Raw genomic sequence first — 19,781 nt, 5'->3', positions numbered from 1 at the left:
TCAAATTCATTTCTTTTGGTATACCATCATAATGTTTGTTACAAATAGACGAAATGCGTATCTATAAGCTTATATTATAATCTTTGTATAGTTGATGAGCTGTTACAACTAATTGGTAAACAATACTGTTGTTGCAATGCTCTTCACCTTATGTATTACCAGTCAAGTACTACTGTGTTGACATTAAATATCATCAATGACGGCAATTGTCTGCCCACAGATTAATAAAATCATTGGAAACCATTTTTGTTTTATACTCTAATAAATGAAATTGATCGCAATTGCAAATTCTTGCGCTAAAGAGGCGGGATATACTAGGAGGTAAACAAACAAAAAGATAACAAACTGCAAGGAAAATCTAAATCGGAAAATCAAATGGCAAAATAAAACGGAAAAATAAAAAGTTCAAACAAAAGGATAGAAAACTCATACATTAAAACGGACATAAAATGCAAAAGCAAACAAAAGGCAAAAGCAGTCTGCAAAACACGATATAGAACCATTAAGACTGTGAACACAGACCCCAGATTAAACCAGTATCGATCGCACAACTTGTTTGTGTTTGCAATGCTTTTCAAGTTCTCAATATTTTTTGTTGTTGTTTCAGAGCAATTGGCTAGTCTCATGTAGAAGAAATCTGCGTTAGGTGTACAAAAATAAGTACTCATGTTTGAGTGAATTTGTACAATTATGTAGTAATACAGGGACGCTGTCCATTGTTTGTTTATTGTAGTTTTCTCTTAATACAATTATATTTTGTTATAAAAGTACAAGTCTGACAGATCTATATTTATCCTTCTAAATGAATTTGATTTACGATAAAGCCTTACAAGATTCAACACATTATATTTTCCATTATATTTTATCAATATAATTTATAAACCATAATAGAATCGAGAATAGCCAGACGTTTGCCGCAAAACACAATACATAGTTCTCAATGTTAAAATAATCTTGTAACATAGGAGACAGATACTGTTTAATAAAAGCAACATAAGGTATCAATCTATTTACATAACAATATGATAAAAAGGTACAGAAATGTTAGATAATGTGAATACAATTAAATTTGTCACTGAGTAAAATATCTCTGGGGAAGGAGAGTTGCATTTGATTGCGTCTTGTTTGTAGGTTTTAGGTGTATGTGGGACTAAGGGTGGAGGAGTAAATCATATCATACCTAAATTTCATAGTTTCAGACAATCTTATTTTAAAAGTTTCGATTGAGAGAAAAAAAGAAACAAATTATAAAAAAATATTTATTTGACAATTTCTAATTGCCATGACACTCGGGCGTGATATCTATAGATTAACAACGATCTCTGTTTCAGGGTCTGTCGACTTGAATGAGAATTTATGAGATACTAAAATTATTTTTAACATTATAACTATGTCTGAAAAGCATGAAAATATTAATCAAAATCGTACAAATATACTGATTACAGATCTGTAGACAGGTACGACTCAATTCTTAACATTATTCTTTCGAGATAAAACCAAACAAAAACAAATCAAACCTCAACATTTAAGACAAATGTTAGTAATAGAACTTACCTGCCTTTTAGCAAAATAGAAAGCTTATTCCCACATTTAGTTCTTCCTTCTGTAGCATAGTATGTTCCTTTAGTCAACAAATAAGTATCTCCAATATTTGTTAATGCTTTGAATCGTTTTCTATCTACGTTTAAAGGCTTGAACATTTTTTCATAAAGCTCCTTTGTAAGGTGTCCTAATCTTGTTGGGCACATTTGATATCCTAGGTACATCACGTGCACAAAATTGACAAGTAGAAACCCAAGATTCCATGCTAACACATCAGGCATACACACGAACACTCCAGCCCAAAGACCGAAAAATAAATATCCAAAGCTGATAACAAGTCGCAGAAAGAAAGCATGGTGTTTAAAACTACTTGGTGTCAGAAATGAAATAATAAGGCAAAAATTCGCCAACTGGAATAATGCATGCTGGGCATCTTGCCAATCGCTACATGAAAATGTACCCACAGTCGTTCCTCCGACGGACATATTTGTACAGTTGGACGTATAATTGTTCATACTGTATGAATCCTTGTATTGAAAGTTCTGCTGTTCTGGAGTAGTTGTGTTATATATCTGCATTTGCCGTTTTAATCGTGTCGGAATAGTCGACAAATCTTCGGGTTGGTGACCGGTGACGTTTTCTGTAGTGGTGAAATTCGTTGCCATTGATAACTATCTTCTCGTTAGATCTCGTTTTATATCATTATCATGTCAAGTTGCAATTCTGAAAATAAAAATAATAACATTTCACATTGATCATATATAACATTGATTGTTGTCCTTGAAATGATATTCGGATAATGTAAAATGCTAGTCCGCTATAATTTCAATTACTCTGTATCAAGCATGGAGACTTACTAGAACAAATTGTACAGTTGATTTTGACATGCTATTGAGCGAAGTAATCAGGAACAATGTAATTTATATTCAAATCTCAACTGACTTATAAATAAAACGGTTATCACAGTTTCGTCAAAACTGATTTTTTATCTGTAGGATTTTTTTACGGAATTAATCGATTTTTGGAACGTTAATTGTATTACTTCTGTTATAGGAAACCAAAATCGCAATTGAAAACATCATTAAAGCTGCTAGAACAAGATTGAGTTATAATTTTATACAATAAGTTTTCTTATAAAAGATTTGCCAATCTACCTTGTAGATTTACAAATATAGCATTAATAAAGAGTATCCATGCTTTGAAAACAACGGGCGCATAAAGAATTAGTTCGTTTTTTCAAATAGCGTTAAACCAATGAGTGCATATGAAAAGAGAATAAAACTATTCAAATACCAAATAATATAACAAACAAACAATAGGTGCATAATGCAAAGAGATTAATGGATTTAACATTAAAAATAGATCAGAAATAATGTTAAAACATGTTAAGTATAGCTTTCAGTCGTTTTCCTCAGAAAGGGATAGTTTTTGTGTGAGAAAATTACACTAAAGATTGTGTTTCTTTCATTCATCTTTTTGCCGTTTCTCATATGCAAGTGTTTGAAGTATACAGATAAACAAAACTTGAAGATTAAACTATTAATTTAACACCCTCCACATAATTGGCACTAACGGAAAATGTGATTTAAGTTTATGCCATCATTGATACATGAATTGTCTAGACAAAGCAGTGCGAATACGTTTCAATTAGCGATTTAGATACATTATGTTTTCAAACTCAGCGTACTTAAACGGATATCTAAATGAATGTTAACGAAACTATTTATTACACATTAATTGAACTATTTGTTCACGTTTCCATCGGTTGGTAATGTACCAAATTGTTTTCCTGGTAGACTCGCAATATCAAGACTTCAAAATAACCAAGATTTATTGAAAATTAAAAAAAAATAACAGTTATGCTATAAAGTAAATAAACGGAAAACAAAAACATAGATCTAACCAAAAAGTAAGATAACAAAAATACCGAACTCAAATTTTAAAGGAAATTTCAAAAAGGAAAGCCCTCTATCAAATGGCAAAATCAAAAGCTCAAACTCATCAAACAAACGGAAAACAATTGTCATATTCTTAACTTGATAAGTCAATTCCTTATGTAGAAAAATTGTGAATTAATTAAACTTGGTTTTATACCTAACAAAACCTGCCACTTGCATGGCAGTCCTATTGCATTCCCTAATATTGACAACGATATCGATGCGTCAGCAAAAAAAAAAAAAAAAAAAAAAAAAAAAAAAAAAAAAAAAAAAAAAAAAACTCAATAGAGATGAAGATGTCAAAAATTTGGGATAAATCAGTCATCATTGTGTTATAATCGTATTCACAATAAAACAAATAGCTATTGAAACAAAGTAATACGAAATGGTATATTAACATTTTATAGACAAAGGTATAAACGAAAAAGAAAGACACGAATACAAAAATGTCTAAAGTACTATAACACATAGGGGGCAAGTATAAATACCTAGCCATGCCAAAGGTACCACAAATTGACTAAACATTGAAGATTAGACATATGCTTGTCATTAAGACAATAATCTATCAGAGTATGAAGGAAGGAACGAGGATACAAACCACAATCGGACATGTAAGTAAAAGGAGTAAACAGACTATTTCTGCCATGCTGACTTATTGGACGTTATAATTTACCAGACATTTATACCAAAAAACAAACAAAGGTTTCAACTCCCTCAGGCAAAGTTTGCTTTAGATGAATTTGGCTATTTATTTTAGGTAATTTTGACATATAGCTCTTCAACGATTTTCGGTACTTACCTATCTTCGGATTTCAAATGTTTGGCTTTGAGCGTTTCCTGATGAAGGTAAATCTAGAAAAGCGCGTCGGACGCAAGAAATTATTTAACGTGTTGTTTTCAATTTTTTTACCATGTTCAGCTATAAAAGGCCCCAATATTGTGTGAAATGGGAAATAAATCTAGAAAACTGTATGACCAGATTTTTTGAAAACATCTATAAACGAATAACAAATATGTAATTCGTTTCCCTCAGTTTCAGTTTGTAACCCGGATTTGTTTTTTTTCTATCGATTTATGAGTTTCGAACAACGGTATACTACTGCTGCCTTTATTTAAGACAACAAACAACTAAATCTATTGCTTTAAATGTGTTAACACATGTTTTTGAGCGCTCATAAAGAAAAATGAATTTTGGGCAAAATTTTGAAAAGGTTCAAACAATAGAACATTTTGAAACGTCCCATGTTTAATAAAAAGGTAACAGGAAAACATAACAGCTGTATGACTAGTTTAAAAGTAAGCTAACATACATTTTATTGTCGAAGACAATCTGACATATGACACACATTATACAATATTTCGAAATGTACGCTCCACAAAATGTACTTATAAACTTAAAACGTTTAATCCCGCTGCAAATGTTTGCACCTGTCCTAAGTCAGGAATCTGATGTACAGTAGTTGTCGTTTGTTTATGTAATTTATACGTGTTTCTCGTTTCTCGTTTTTTTTTATATAGATTAGACTGTTGGTTTTCCCGTTTGAATAGTTTTTTACACTAGTAATTTTGGGGCCCTTTATAGCTTGTTTTTCGGTGTGAGCCAAGGCTCCGTGTTGAAGGCCGTACATTGACCTATAATGGTTTACTTTTATAAATTATTATTTTGATGGAGAGTTGGCTCATTGGCACTCATACCACATCTGCCTATATCTATTATATAGTAACGATGTGATCAATTTACCGACTACGAGAAAGAATCAAAATTCATATTTCTGGATGAGATAACTTCAAAGAGGATTAATGTACAGTGCAATATTAATCGTTGCTTTCTATGAGCTTCAGACATGCAAATGTGATGTAAAATATACTTTATATTGCCATAATAGCCTTACATAATTCGTTTAATGCTCGATAATTTTGTACTGATGAGTTTTGAAAATCGCGTATGACATAATGCTTTGATGATAAAATAAGAAAAAAGCAATGTACGTTATCAACTGGTGTAAAATGACTTTGATTAGGGACTTTCATCTTTGTATTCTTGTGATTTTACTTTTTTCGACCAATTTATTTGGTATCTGACAATTATTATAGAAACATAGACAATTTCTTATATATTTGTTCCTACAGTCATGACATATATGACTTTTATATACATGTCTTATGTGACTATTTTTTCTGAACTAAGTATTGCTCATCCAGTCTACATAAATCTGAAGTTTAACTTAATGTCTCCAATGACCATCATACTGTATTACTATGCCCAAAAAAAGGGAATCAATACGAAAACTCCTCTCAAATGCTTCATTGCTTATGCTAAATATAGTTCTGACAGTCAATAGCTAAAATGTCCAGGCTGGCTAATCAACTTTTAGGGTAATGTTAGCCTAAAAGTCTTCTTGTGTTTTTTTGCAGTTACGGAATCAAAAGAATTCAAAACATAAAAACAAAATACAAATGAAACCAGAAAGACAGTGTTGAATCAAGGATTTACGTTGAAGCTAGCTGTATGAAAAAAACTCTGTACTTGTATTAAATTTATAATTTGTAGACTATGTAGCCAAAAAAGACTCATTAGTCACGCTGGAATCAATAAAGTGCAAACGAAAGTACGTTAGAGAGCGTTGAGGACTAAATTTTGCAGAAGGTTTTGTCAAATACAGTTTGGTGATATAATCAGTATAATCAGACAAGTTGAATATGTTTTCTCTAATCTGAAAACAAAACAACAAAGAGTAGATGTAATCAAAAGGATTTCAAAAACATCATATAATTCCTGCAATAGACTTTAATATCACTAAAATGTTCGAACTTGACATCTGTTAAAACATCACTATGCAATGTTGATTATCCATTTAACATGCGTGGTTTCTATTTTAGTTCTGAACATATCATGTTATATCTCCAAAATCTGTGACAGTCTTACAATTTATATAATCAGCATGGTATAACATAACTGATTAAATCACCACACATCACAAACAATTGTTGAAAGGAATAAAATCAAATCCAATCAAAAGTTAAATAACAAAAAATCCGAACTCTGAGGAAAATCCTGAAAGGAAAGTCTCTCAGCAAATGGCAAATCAGAAGTTGAAACACATCAAACGAATTGAAAACAATGTCATATTTTTGACTTGGTACAGGCATTAAACGATTAAAATATAACATTTATTTTATTTTTGTTTACATTTCCTCTTTATATAATCAAGTTATGTGACTTTTTTCAGTTTTCGATAAGTTTAGATAATTTTTATGAGATTTGTCGTTTTCGAAAAAACTTCGGAAAGTGTCTAGTAAACTGGCCAAAAAGAGCATTGCCTTATTTACAAAAAAAAAAACGTATTTCTTTATTGATTATTGTCTAGTGAAATGTCAGATGATTCGTGACAAATCCGGTTATGTCCTTAGATATGTTAACAGAAAATTTGCATACCTTTTATTTCATTTCAGTAATATTTCTTTCATAAGTTCATTCTTGTGTAAATTTTATTGAGCAAACATATATTCGTGTCTTATACTTTCGAGTTAAAATATCTATATCTGTTGATCAACAGATCTGAAAAGATGAAACCCACCAGGTCAATACAAAACGTTTTCAAAGATTACGTCCACGGTCGAAACGAACGACGAGCGTTTGGTATTTGCAATACCAATCAGTGGCAGTTACAAAAAAAAAAAAACCTACATGGATGGCCAAATCAAATATGCAGTTCAAGATCATTGAACGCCAAAACTCTTCGAAATGTTGTGCCATATGCAGTTAGTGTAGAAAAACACTAATGTTAAAAAAACTCATTATGTTATAGTGTTATAAACATTTAATTTACAGGAAAGAATACATCAGTTATATTTCATGTCACCACAAAATTTTCAATTACTCGACTGGCGATGATAGCCTAGAGAAAAAAACACCAACAAGAGCATCCGTCAAGTGGTTGTGAAAACTAAAACATAAAAGGATTTTAAGTTGGTACGCCAGATACACGTTCCGTCTTTACAAAGCTCGTCAGCGGCGTCGAACAGTTTGAAAGCCAAATCAAACAGCATGAAATGTTGCAAAGTCTCGATTCGACTAGGGTAGTTAACAACATCCTTAGTGTTTCAAATAACTAATCATTTTATGCGATGCCTTTGGTAAAATAAAATTCTAAAGTGTAACGAACATTTCAGCAGTCTTGAATATTCTCAATCAGGCACGCTCGTGATCATAAATGGTTATCATGGCAAATATAAGAGTATCAAATTACAAAACGGCAAAATAGAAAAATCAATCTATTATTTTAGGTCTACGTAGCCTAAGGAAGTTGCAACTGAAGATTTAAAGATTAAGGACAATGTCATTACTTACTGAAGAAATTCTAAGATTAAAATACATCATTTCAATTATACTAACAATGACAATCATTGACTTTAAAATTGATGAGTTGGAAAATGTTGTGTTTCTTTGATAATAAATTTTATAAAGCTAGTGTTGCTTGATGTTCGATCATCATCTATTTCAGAGGTATAAATTAAAAAGTCATGGGATGCAACCACAGAATGTAATAAATTCTTCAATTGTTGTAAACAGATCTGAAAAAAGAACAGACATTCGTTAATGCTGATTTATTATACAGCATGTCTGAATGTCATGAAATATACTGCTTTTTTGAGAAATAACGTGAGTAACAGTTTTATCCTCAGGCTTCTGCAGTTAAATGACAAATCCACACAAGTACATGTATTACCATTTGTTATTACCGACCAATAAACATTGATCAACAGTTTTGAAAAATCACAATCTTTCATTCAGTTTATTTCTTTTTCGAAACTGAAACAAATTAATAATCTTTGTTTTGCTATATATACATTATGACATGCTTTTTATATATACATTAGGACATGTTTTTTTTATATATATATACATTAGGACATGTTAAGAATTCCGAATCCAGAAGCTTTTTTTTATTCAAACGTAAATGTTGAGTTTTTTGTAGACGAAACGCGGTCTGACGTAAATACAAAATTTCATTCCTGGTATTTATGAAGAGTTTATTTACAACAGCATGACACTGCTGGGGGAGTTTGTATTCCCCTCTCGTGAGGATATCATCAGCCCAGTAATCAGCACTTCTGTGTTGACATGAATAAATATTGATATGATCATAATTATAACTAACAGTTTACAATTTTTTTAAAATACTAAGGCTTTTCTACCACAGCAATAGATAACCTTAGCTGTATTTGGCATTTTTTAGGAGTTTTTGGTCCTCAACGCTCTTCAACTTGATTTGGCCTTATAAACTTTGTTTTTATTCGAGCGTCATTGATAAGTCTTTTGTAGACGAAACATGGGTTTCACGCAAATACAAAATTTCATTCCTGGTATCTAGGATGAGTTTAATTAGACAATTGGTGCCACATTATCAAGAACAGATGTACAACCGTCTCACTTACTACTGGAAGTATATCTAGGACAACGACAGGCACACTCGCAGCTACCGTCTTGTCAGTAAGTCTCAAAAAGTACAACCGTGGCACCACTGTATCAAGCACCAATGATACAACGTATCACACTTTGTCAGAATTACATCTGGGACAAAGATAGACATAATCGCAACTTCCGCTTTGCCAGTTCATCAACGACACAAAGCACGAATTTACAAACAATACTTATCATTTACTGTCATTTAAAAACAGGAATTCTTATAACCGCGCCGAAATCATATGCTAGAGTTCTCACGTGGTATTATCTTGATACTAGTACATTTGAAATTTTAAAATAATGAAAAAGTTATTTAATTTCGAATGATACTCATCAGGCCTGATATATGTATATGACAAACTATCTTATTTGGTGTTATATTATGTTTTTTTTTCCTTTTCAGCATTGACTATTTTTTGACTATGTTTGACATAAGTATTTGATTTTAAGCAACACTAATTATTCATAATTATGACATTCATCTGATTGACGGAATGCCGAATTGAATACATCGACTTTTACACTATCAGAAATAGACTGCTTTACATAAACCATATAAAGATTAAAGTACCTTAACACTATTCATACTGGAATAGTTCAATTGAATAAAAAAAAACTATTTACGGAATTATTTCTCAATAGTCTGACTTTACTTGTCAAATTAAAGAAACAACACGTCTAAGAAATGTAAGGGTATGAACTTGCATTGCATACCATAAATGCATATGACATACTTTCATAGTTGATACAGAATGGCCCGTCTAAACTCATTATATATTCGGAAATAACTTTTCTTCGTAGTTTCCGTTGAAAGACCTATTGGATTTGTTCTGATTATTATTTTTTTTCTTCCACCTTAATTTTGCTCTTGTGGGGTAACGTTATTTCACAAGATGTCGCTTAGATATAACGTGTATGATATCGAACAGTTTACAAGCATTAAAAACTTACACCATTGAACCACAGACTTTACGTTGTAAGAGTTATCTCCAAAAACACTGTTTTTCTTGTGTCCACTAATCCTTCGCAACCGTAAAAGATTACAACAAATTCATGCATTTGATATTAGTGATATGCAATTTTAACTGGTAAACCATAAGTGATATACGCTTAAGGTCTTCTGATTTTAGGTCCTTGGTTCAAAAAAAGGGAATAAGGTCAAAGATTAAGGCTTATTTTTACTTATTTTCAAAAACCGTATAACATATCGACAAATTATGTTTACTCAATTGTTAGTTGCGACATGTCGTAGCTACTTAATTTTGGTTGAAAGGGTGCGTAGACAATAAATGAGAGTTTTCGCCCATCTTATATTTAGGATTATGCGTTAAGTTGTATAACTCATTAACCAAAGATATTAAAGACCTAGAGTCTTTCGATATGAGGTCTTTGGTTTTAAAATTGAAGTCAAGGTCATAGGTTAATAGGACGTGCTAGATTTTGACCTTGCTTTAAATTCATATGTTTATATCATAAAGCCATAGGAACTGACATTTTAAACTGATTTTTTATATTTCAATATCAAAATAGATCTTTACTGTTGGAAAGACTTTCAATTATTCTCTGAACATTTGGTTTTTAATTGTCAATATATATTCTTATTCACAAGGTTATTTACATGAAAACTTTATGCCCCTGTGAATTCGAGTCAGCAAAGAAAGTGTTTATTGCTAGAGTCTAAATAATAAAATCATGGTATAAATATTAAAACGATAGCTTTCTTCCTAGTTGTCAAGAAGTATGGTTATTTACAAGGCTATTTACATACAGAAAATAGAAATCGTCTTCCCAAGTGAACTTTATTCAGCCAGCAATAGGTACTTTAAGAGTCTGAATAAGCCGCCCAAGGTTTAAAGTCCAATGCCAATAAGAAAAATAAACAAGAAAAAAAAAAAAATAAAACACTGATATAAGTAGATAGTAATTATGTTCAGACATTGCACTTTTGCTGATTTTATTTGTTTATGTGATAGCGGCTTATATAAATGACGGTAAAAATGTCTGTCTTTAACGATCTGTATTTATGAGTGAAATTTTTGTATGGTCCCTTTTATCAAATTAGGAGATAGAATGATCTGTTTAAGCAGACTGTATGATGTTATTAGAAAAAGAATAACAGCTACGCGAGATAATATATTATAAATGAACATCATCGACATGAGTAAATAACATTGCATCTCTTACCTTCCCGATGTCACGTCCGTAACCGAGGATATAAAAAAGTTGCATTACGTATCAAGTGATAAATATGTTTTGATATCGTTTCTAGAATTCAAAGATACAAACCTTACATAACAATTACGTGACGCTCGAATCAAAATAATTGGAATGCCGAATCAATTACGAAATACAGAATCAAGATTTAAAAAATCAAAAACGCTTTACCAATCACGACTAATGATATTTCTGCCTTGTGTTAAACATCCTTGACAGTAATACCAAGTTTTCCTCATAGCAAAAAACAGGGGAAGTTTAAATTCGAAGAAAATTGAAGAGGTATATTACCCAAAGCAAAATGTATTGAAGGTCCTCCATGCCTGGCAGAAATTGAACCTTAGTTCACAAGTAATTTATTATTTTTTCGGCGGGACATTCCAGAAAATAGGCTGTTAATCATGTCGGTATCTTATTGCCTCACGTAAGATCATCAGGTTGTTTTTGTAAAATACTATACGGTAATACACTCTTTGTGGATAGTTGTTTTAATGTATATAATATCTCTACTCCTTACTTGTTGTTGCTTTTCTTTTAAATACTGACCTTTCTTGTATGGCAATAGGAAGTGACATAGACTTTATTGCATTTTCTCGTTGCTCCATTGTAAATCATCTTAAAACAATTTATAGCTGCAATATTCAGAACATATTGATGTTCTTGTTTATATGTCTACACAAAAGACGAGCAATGGATTTCACGACATAAATGTTAGATATCAGTTTGGTTTTACAAATGTTGACGTGGTATTACTTTTCTTTTGCAATTTATATTCAATATAAAAGAGGCATCTTTATACTTAAGCCATTCATGATTTGAAATAGGTCCAACTGTAAAATGTCAAAATTAATAGTTCTTTCTATTTACTGTTCAGTAAACAGACTTAAAGCAAATTAAATACTTGTAATTCTGTTTTGTAGGTGCCCATAAAACCTGTTTACTTAACCGTATTTTTGTTTTAATGGAAGATTTCAAAACCCTTAATTTCGAATAATTTCACTCCTCCGTAGAAACAAGAACACACATTTCCTTAGTAATAGCTACAGTAGATTGTAACATTTACCAGCGAAGAAAATGGCTACACTTCAACGCCACGTTTCTGGTAAGAAGATGGTATCAGTCCTGCCAAAAAAACGAAGTTTTAGATGATATGGGTGCATTTTGTTTTCAGAATAATCATAGCTATATCTGAAACAACTACATTTTGATTATAGATGAGCGATTTTAGTTTTTTAATGAACCCATTGGGTGCCATATCTTACAACAGTCTCTTTTGTTTTTAAGCCATTTGATAACATCGAAACGAAACTTTTATTTCTGGATTGCTTCTCATCCATATTCGACAATAAATGAAACGAAACGTGAAATCATGCTTGCTTTTAATATGTAGCACTACTATTAAAAGCAGAAAATGATAAACCTCAACATGTTCTTTAAATTTTTGTCTTGAAAAAAAAAATTGATTGTAACATTTGGTTAATTTCTAGTTTTCATAAGATTTATGTAAGAATTTATGTAAGTAATTGATTTTAAAGGTTAGATAACAAAACTTTTTGTTATTCAAATCTGTAGAAAATCTTATTCAAGTACAAATGATTGCATTTTCCATGTAAAACAAAATAGATAATATAATATTATGTTATATCATTTATTGTCATCTTAGCGAGTATTATGTGAACCTTTGATGCTTAATTATTATATGTTTGTACCACAATCTAATTTTTCTCTCATTTGAATGTTATAACTTGTGGATTGCCTTCTCGAGAGCATTAAAACTAATAAGATAATACTTCAATATATCTCAAAGAAATCATACACAAGAATGTTGTATATACAGTTAAATTAAATTGAATACTTGTCTTTATTTAACATTGATAGACACTCTTGTGAGTGTTTCGAACACAGAACCAGCTGTTTAGTGTTATTTTCATTTGATAGTAATTTACATTGATGTATTGAAAATAGCAGTGGTAATACTGATTGTAGTGATATTGATGCTAGGCATTTTATCTTATATTTGCTACATAAGGACTTTTTCTTCCTTATCATCAATTTTATTTAAAAACAGCAGATCATGATCAATGAAAAGTAGTATAACAAAAATGCTGAACTCCAAGAGAATTCAAAACGGAAAGTCCCGTATCAAATTGCAAATTCAAAGGCTTATACAAATCAAACGAATGTTATACAACGGTCATATCCCTGACTTTTAGCGGGAATTTATTCACCAGAAACCAAAAGACGAGAATAATTATTAATAGGGCATGTTTGACAGTTAGTGTTCTGTCTTCTAACTTTCTTATTGTTATCAAACATTTGCCCTCTCTGTCTTCTCTCAATTAAATCATATATTCGATGAGACAAACGAGAACGATATTAAATTGTGGTCTGGTCTTTTCACTCAGGTAGAAGTAGTTGGATATAAGCTTTTGTAAATCTAACGAATATTCTATCGCCAATTCTCACAATGCGTAATTTTTTTATTTAACAATGCCCTTCAAAATAGATTTGATATTTTTATTTATCAATATTTTGTTCAAATAGTTTATTGTGCTGGTTAAATGAAACCTTCGATTGATTTATTGATTGATTGATCAATTAATTGGTGTTTAATGTCACTTTAAGCCATATTATGTTATTTCAATGCAGTCAGTTTTTAATGGAAGCTGCGAAGTGTCCAGAGGGAAAAATTACTGTCATTCGATTACAAAGCTGACTTTACTAATCAATTTAAGATTATAGTCAAGGACACTCTCCTCGGGCGGGATTTGAACTCACAACCCCACTGTTAACAGGCCAGTGATACAATAGCTTGACGACTTGGACCATTGTGAACAAATGCCACTGATAAATCTTGTTTAGATGAAACGTGCGTCTGCCGTCAAAAATATAAAGGCTTTGTATCGTTGATGACTTATAAAATAATTTAATACATGACTTGACAAACATTAGGTTCCTTGTGTATCATGTGAGGTAAATGCAATAGTAAACGATCGTTTTGAATTTTCGGTGGGGATGTTTAATTCAACGTGGTAATACGCGTACAACTTGCAGGTACTCATTAACTTCTAGGTCACAAACCGTTCCATTCTGTTCAAAACATGGCACACAACTTCGAATTTTGCAATATGATCTATTGTTCAAACTGGTTATTCTTTTCATGACTCGAATATTTAAGTTATACACGAGAAACTATATACTTAAATTAACGTGATGAGACACGATTTTTCGTTCTCTTTAGTCTGGGAGAACACCGTTAATTTATGTATTGAGATTTGGCTGTAGGCCATTCTACGGGTTGTATCAGATCTGTACTTAATGACTCTGTCTTTCTGTGATCAGGTTGATGTGACTATTACAAATTTAATGAATCAAAATATCAAGCTGATTTTTTTTTACAGTTTCCATAGTTGTTATATAAATCAGGCCCTATTTATATTTTGAATTGTTTCCCGTATTATACACGTTGGGGGTTACCCAAATGGTAAAGAAGTTTGAATGACATAGACTATTCTTTGGCTTTTGGTAATGGATGTTTATATCATAAGCAACCATACCTATTACATTATTTAAATATATATTCATAGTAAAGAAGCTTTACAAATATTTATAACTGACTGTTGTGAATATTGAATTCCAAATTTGAATAATGAGTTTAAAATAGTGTATCACGAAAGATACTTCTATTCTTGTAAACTAATAAAGGTCGTATAATGAATTTTATGCTTTTTCTACACTTGGGATACAAACTGTACAATTTTATATCCATTTGTTTTTTGTTTTCTCTTAAATTGTTTTCTCCTAGAAATAAAGTCAACAGTAGTATACCGCTGTTCAAAACTCAAAAATTTATGGACAAACAACAAAATCGGGGTAACAAACTAAAACTGAGGGAAACGCATTAAATATTAGAGGAGAACAACGACACAACATTAAAATGTAACACACACAGCAAAGGACTAAGCATTAGACAACATCCGATGAGAATAACCAATATAACATCAAAACCAAATACATGAATTTGGGATAGAAAAGTACCGTGGCACGTCTTATAGTAATGTGAATTCACACTCAAAAATAGGAGAAAACAAACGACACAACGGAAACACAACGTAAAAATGTTACACACACAGAAACGAACTATGATATAACAATGGCCATTTTCCTGACTTGGTACAGGACATTTTTAAAGAAAAAAATATACTATTCGTTGTTATCTCAAGTATAAGTTTAGATCATTTGTCAAACATTAATATGTTTTTGCAGCAGTAATTTGGGGTTTATGATCAACAAGTTACTAATTGAACGTGTATCAGTCATCTATTCATAAATAAACATTAAATATATCATAGGGACATGCGTTTTCTACATTTGTTCTGTTCTCCCATTTCTTCTGACATTATTTATAGTTTTGTACTAATTAGTAAAAAACTCATTTTCAATCAGTAATAGTGTTTTCATGACAACAAAAGAACCAACTATTTTAAACACCATGCAGGCGCATTAATTCACAACACATCAATGGTCCATATTGGAATTTTCATATATTTGATTTAATTCACTATTTCAGGGGAAACTAAAGTTCATTAGGTTTTGGATTGAAATATGAAAACACCAAAGACTGTATGATACATATGCAATTTAAAATTTACGATTGTGGATGATAAGCTGTTGACATCAGAAATAAATAACGACAAAAAAAAAAAAATACAAACTGAAGAAGACATACAGGTTTATTGGTCATGCGTCGAACAAAAAGACTGAAAAGTGCAATTATGTCTGTTAGTATAATAGTAATGAAAAAGGTCTGAAATGTTCATAACAATGATCATTTTTAAAAACATCAACTTGTTGTATCTAACTGACTTAATAAAATCAATAAAAAAAGAAAGAGAAATAAGGTATACACACATATTTGATTAATAGATGAAAATCTTATCGAATGAGCGTTTTGGCTAAAGCCTCGGTCACACCTTACCGGATAGCACGAACGGATGCCTAACGGATGAAAATAAATGTTGTCCGTTAACAAAATTGTTATCCATTGGGAGTCCGTTGATGTACTGACCGAATAAAACGGAAGTGTCACGAATGCCTAACGGACAAACACCGGATATGCAACGTACGAGAAACGGAAACGTACCGGACAGAACAGATGTCGAACTAACATACAACGGACGAGTAACGCATAAAACGGACACCTAACGGAAGCGTACCGGCTAAGACGGATTGACAAGATATACGGAAAAATGGACAATGTCTGGCCTGAATAAGAGCTGCTTGATTGTGAAGACGTGCCCTTACTCTAACACCGATTATGAATGATAAGAATTCATGAACCTAAAAAAATCTGACATATCCATTATTGTCATTTCTTGAAGCAAAATTTTCAATTGGCATTTATTCGTTTCAGATCCGTTCATTCTCCGTTTTATCCGTTATATGTCCGGTAGAAGTCCGTTTCTCATTCGTTCAACATCCGTTTTATCCGTTAAACGCCCGGTAGAAGTCCGTTGGTGAAATTATCTTTCAGACCTCCAATGGATGTATAACGGACACGTAACGGACGTTCAACGGTCATTTTATCCGTTGGACGTCCGTTCAAAGTTTTGAACATGCTCAAAATTTTCCACCGGACAGAACGGACGTCGACGGAAGAAACGTGGGCTTAACGGATATGTAACGGATATGGACGGACTCCAACGGATAAGAACGGACGTTTAACGGACATGAACGGATTGAAAAAAGTTATCCGTTAGGCGTCCGTTCGAGCTATCCGGTAGGGTGTGACCGAGGCTTAACGAAGCTTCCGTGAATTTCATTTTAAACAGTTAAACTTTAACTTATCCATTTCATTCTTTCCAATATATACAGATATGTAAAATTACCTTCACAACATTAGTCCAATTCATCTAAAATATTTTTCTATGTCATTTTCCTTCAAATAGCTTCTCAAATCTTTCAAAATAGTTTGATAAACCCAGTAGAGCATTTTGGATGAACATCAACTGTTATTTTGTTGAAGTTCTTACAAAATTATTTACAGTGATTAAACACATGATACCTGGTTTGAATACATCCAGTATTAATAACTGTGCATGTTTTAATCTGTTTTTTTTTCTTTAATTTAGCATTTAAGTTCGTGTCATTAATGTTATTTCCTGTTAGTTTGGAAGTTAACATTTGTAGAAAGCAGAGTTATAGCTAATATCACCGGAAAATGTGTTTGCTTTGGAGGATTGAAATATGTTTTTACTGGATGCCAATCTCCCATCTTTTCTATAAATCAAGTCTGAACATATACTAATACGTTAATGTATTGCTTTTGTCATAAATCAAATTACGTACTGGTAAACTGTCGTTATGATTTATTATATATCATCATTGTTCAATCCTTTCACTTAATAAACATTTCTATTGCATAACAAAACCGGTAATTAATTGTAGGAATGAAAAACAGAATTGGCATCAAAGTTTAACTATTTGCTGTAGAATTTTAAGCTCAGCTGTAGTTAATACCTTCAGATAAATGTCAGTTTAACGAATGCAACAACGTAATCTAATTAACTAAATTACATAATACAGGTTGAAGATTAAAATAAGTTTCATTAATAGCTTTGCTTTTTGTCTGAACCAATAACTGCTTTCAGTATAAAGAATTATCTGCCTAATTTAGATATTTCTGGTCACAGTATTGTAACATTGTAGTAGTTTGTGCTTACCACTGGAACGTATTTCGAACAAGACGAGAACATTACAGAAAACAGCTTGAATCCGCAAAAGATTATCACGATTTACGTTAAAAAAACATCAAATCCATTTTTTTACAATTTGTGAATTGTACTAAATTGTAAACCTAATGAAATATGTAGCTAAATTTTATATCGTTACAACTATTACCAAGAGTAACTGACGTTTTACAATTTGACCGATCATTAATCAAAAAACTATAATAAACTATTTTTCTATTAAGTCACATTTTTTTCAAGATTTAAGCTATATAATGAATTTCCATTGGTTTTAAGGTTTTCCACATTTTTTATATACTTTTATCAAAACATATTTACAACATAGTTGTTTATGTTCTCATCTTGCATTTTACGTCTGTCATAACAAAATTAAGTGATTAACAGAGATGACTGTATTCCTGATATATTTATTCATGTGTTTTATGTTTAACCGTTTTATCGTAGAATTGACTACTCTTTGTTCTTTCTAAAGGGACTCATTAATAAGTCTAGATAATTTGTTTCACTTGTCTGTCATTACTTCTTTCTCTGCTACAGAGATCTAGAATATATGAACAATTAATAACTTATCTAGCGTATATCACATATTGATTTATATTCATAAATCACAAGGGAACACGTGATGACCTATATTTCCTGTGTCTCTCTATTTGATAAAAATATTTTGAAAATATTTGTAGTTCTGTACTCATTAGCTTGCTTTAAATCTGCAATATGATTTTCATGATAAGAAATAAACAAAACAACCAGACAAGCACATTGATTTGTAGGACGAAGATGTTCTATATTTCTTTGGATTTGTCATAACTTTTGATTTACAGCACTGTTTAATGGAAAAGCTACTTATTCAAAGGTAATCAGGTTAAGAACTGAAATATGAAGTCACCTTAGACTGAACAATAGTAGGCTTCTTTAAACGATTTTGCAAATGACATTCATATTGCAAACTGTTGTCATAACAATCGTATAACGGCAAAAAGTTATAAAAAGCAGAAGAAATAATGAATCATTTAACCACTCAGCTTAATTTTGAAATAAAGCGTCATACCAGTAATATTTTAAATACAATTTCGTGTGCTGATATAAAAATGACGAAAAATGAATGGTTTCACCAATTGACTTTTCTCAACATAATGAACACAACATGGGCATCCGATTTATTTGTATGGACTAGATAATGTATTATGCAAGACCTTAATTATAGAAAAATATTTTATATTCATTATCTGACTTGATCTAATATTAATAGGAATCGTGTATCGAATTTATCCAACAGAAAGCATCTTAAAACCTTATAAAAGGAACAACATAATAAAATATACAAATAAAGGCAACAGTAGTATACCGCTGTTTCAACTGTCATTAATCGATCAAGCGGAAACAAATCCGGGTCACAAAGCAAAACCAAACTATAAGTTGAAACAAAATGGAACAACAGAAACAGTAAATTGCTACACAAACAAAATACAACATACATAGAAAGAAACTATTTGATAACAACTGTCAAGTTCTTGACACGGTAAAGTACATTTCAAGAAAACAAATGAATGATTGAACCTGGTTTTATGGCTAGCTAAACCTTTCGCTTATATGAAAATGATAAACATTCATATTTAAATTGCATTCAACGATGATAACTCTTATAAACATGAATCATAGAAGTATTAAACAGACTTATTAAAGTCCCCAAGTAAGACAGGAAGTAATATAAGCTAAATGTACGTATTTTATCAATTGATTATGTGCTTATCCAATAAGTGCTTTACTAACGATGCCTTCCGAGCATAAATTACAGCCAAAAAGGAAACCTTTATATTATTATTTTCTTTTTTTTTTTTGTGAAGCTAACATCATCATGTGGATGACTTGGAT

The 19,781-nt window shown here is 31.3% G+C and overlaps 1 protein-coding gene across 2 annotated transcripts in view; it reads right to left on the bottom strand.

The window, feature by feature from the left end:
- Positions 1–19,781, bottom strand: part of LOC143048028 (popeye domain-containing protein 1-B-like) — a 49,114-nt gene that overhangs the window by 13,762 nt on the left and 15,571 nt on the right. For both annotated transcript variants that reach the window (XM_076221457.1, XM_076221456.1), the window contains exon 2: positions 1,555–2,265. In XM_076221457.1, the coding sequence (XP_076077572.1) occupies positions 1,555–2,207 (653 nt within the window). In that variant the 5' untranslated portion in view covers positions 2,208–2,265. The remainder of the gene's footprint in view (positions 1–1,554; positions 2,266–19,781) is intronic.

This window comes from Mytilus galloprovincialis, chromosome 10, assembly GCF_965363235.1.
Source record: "Mytilus galloprovincialis chromosome 10, xbMytGall1.hap1.1, whole genome shotgun sequence".
Classification (NCBI taxonomy): Eukaryota; Metazoa; Mollusca; class Bivalvia; order Mytilida; family Mytilidae; genus Mytilus; species Mytilus galloprovincialis.
Note: the sequence above shows the minus strand (reverse complement) of the source record. Positions and strands in the feature narration are given on the sequence as shown.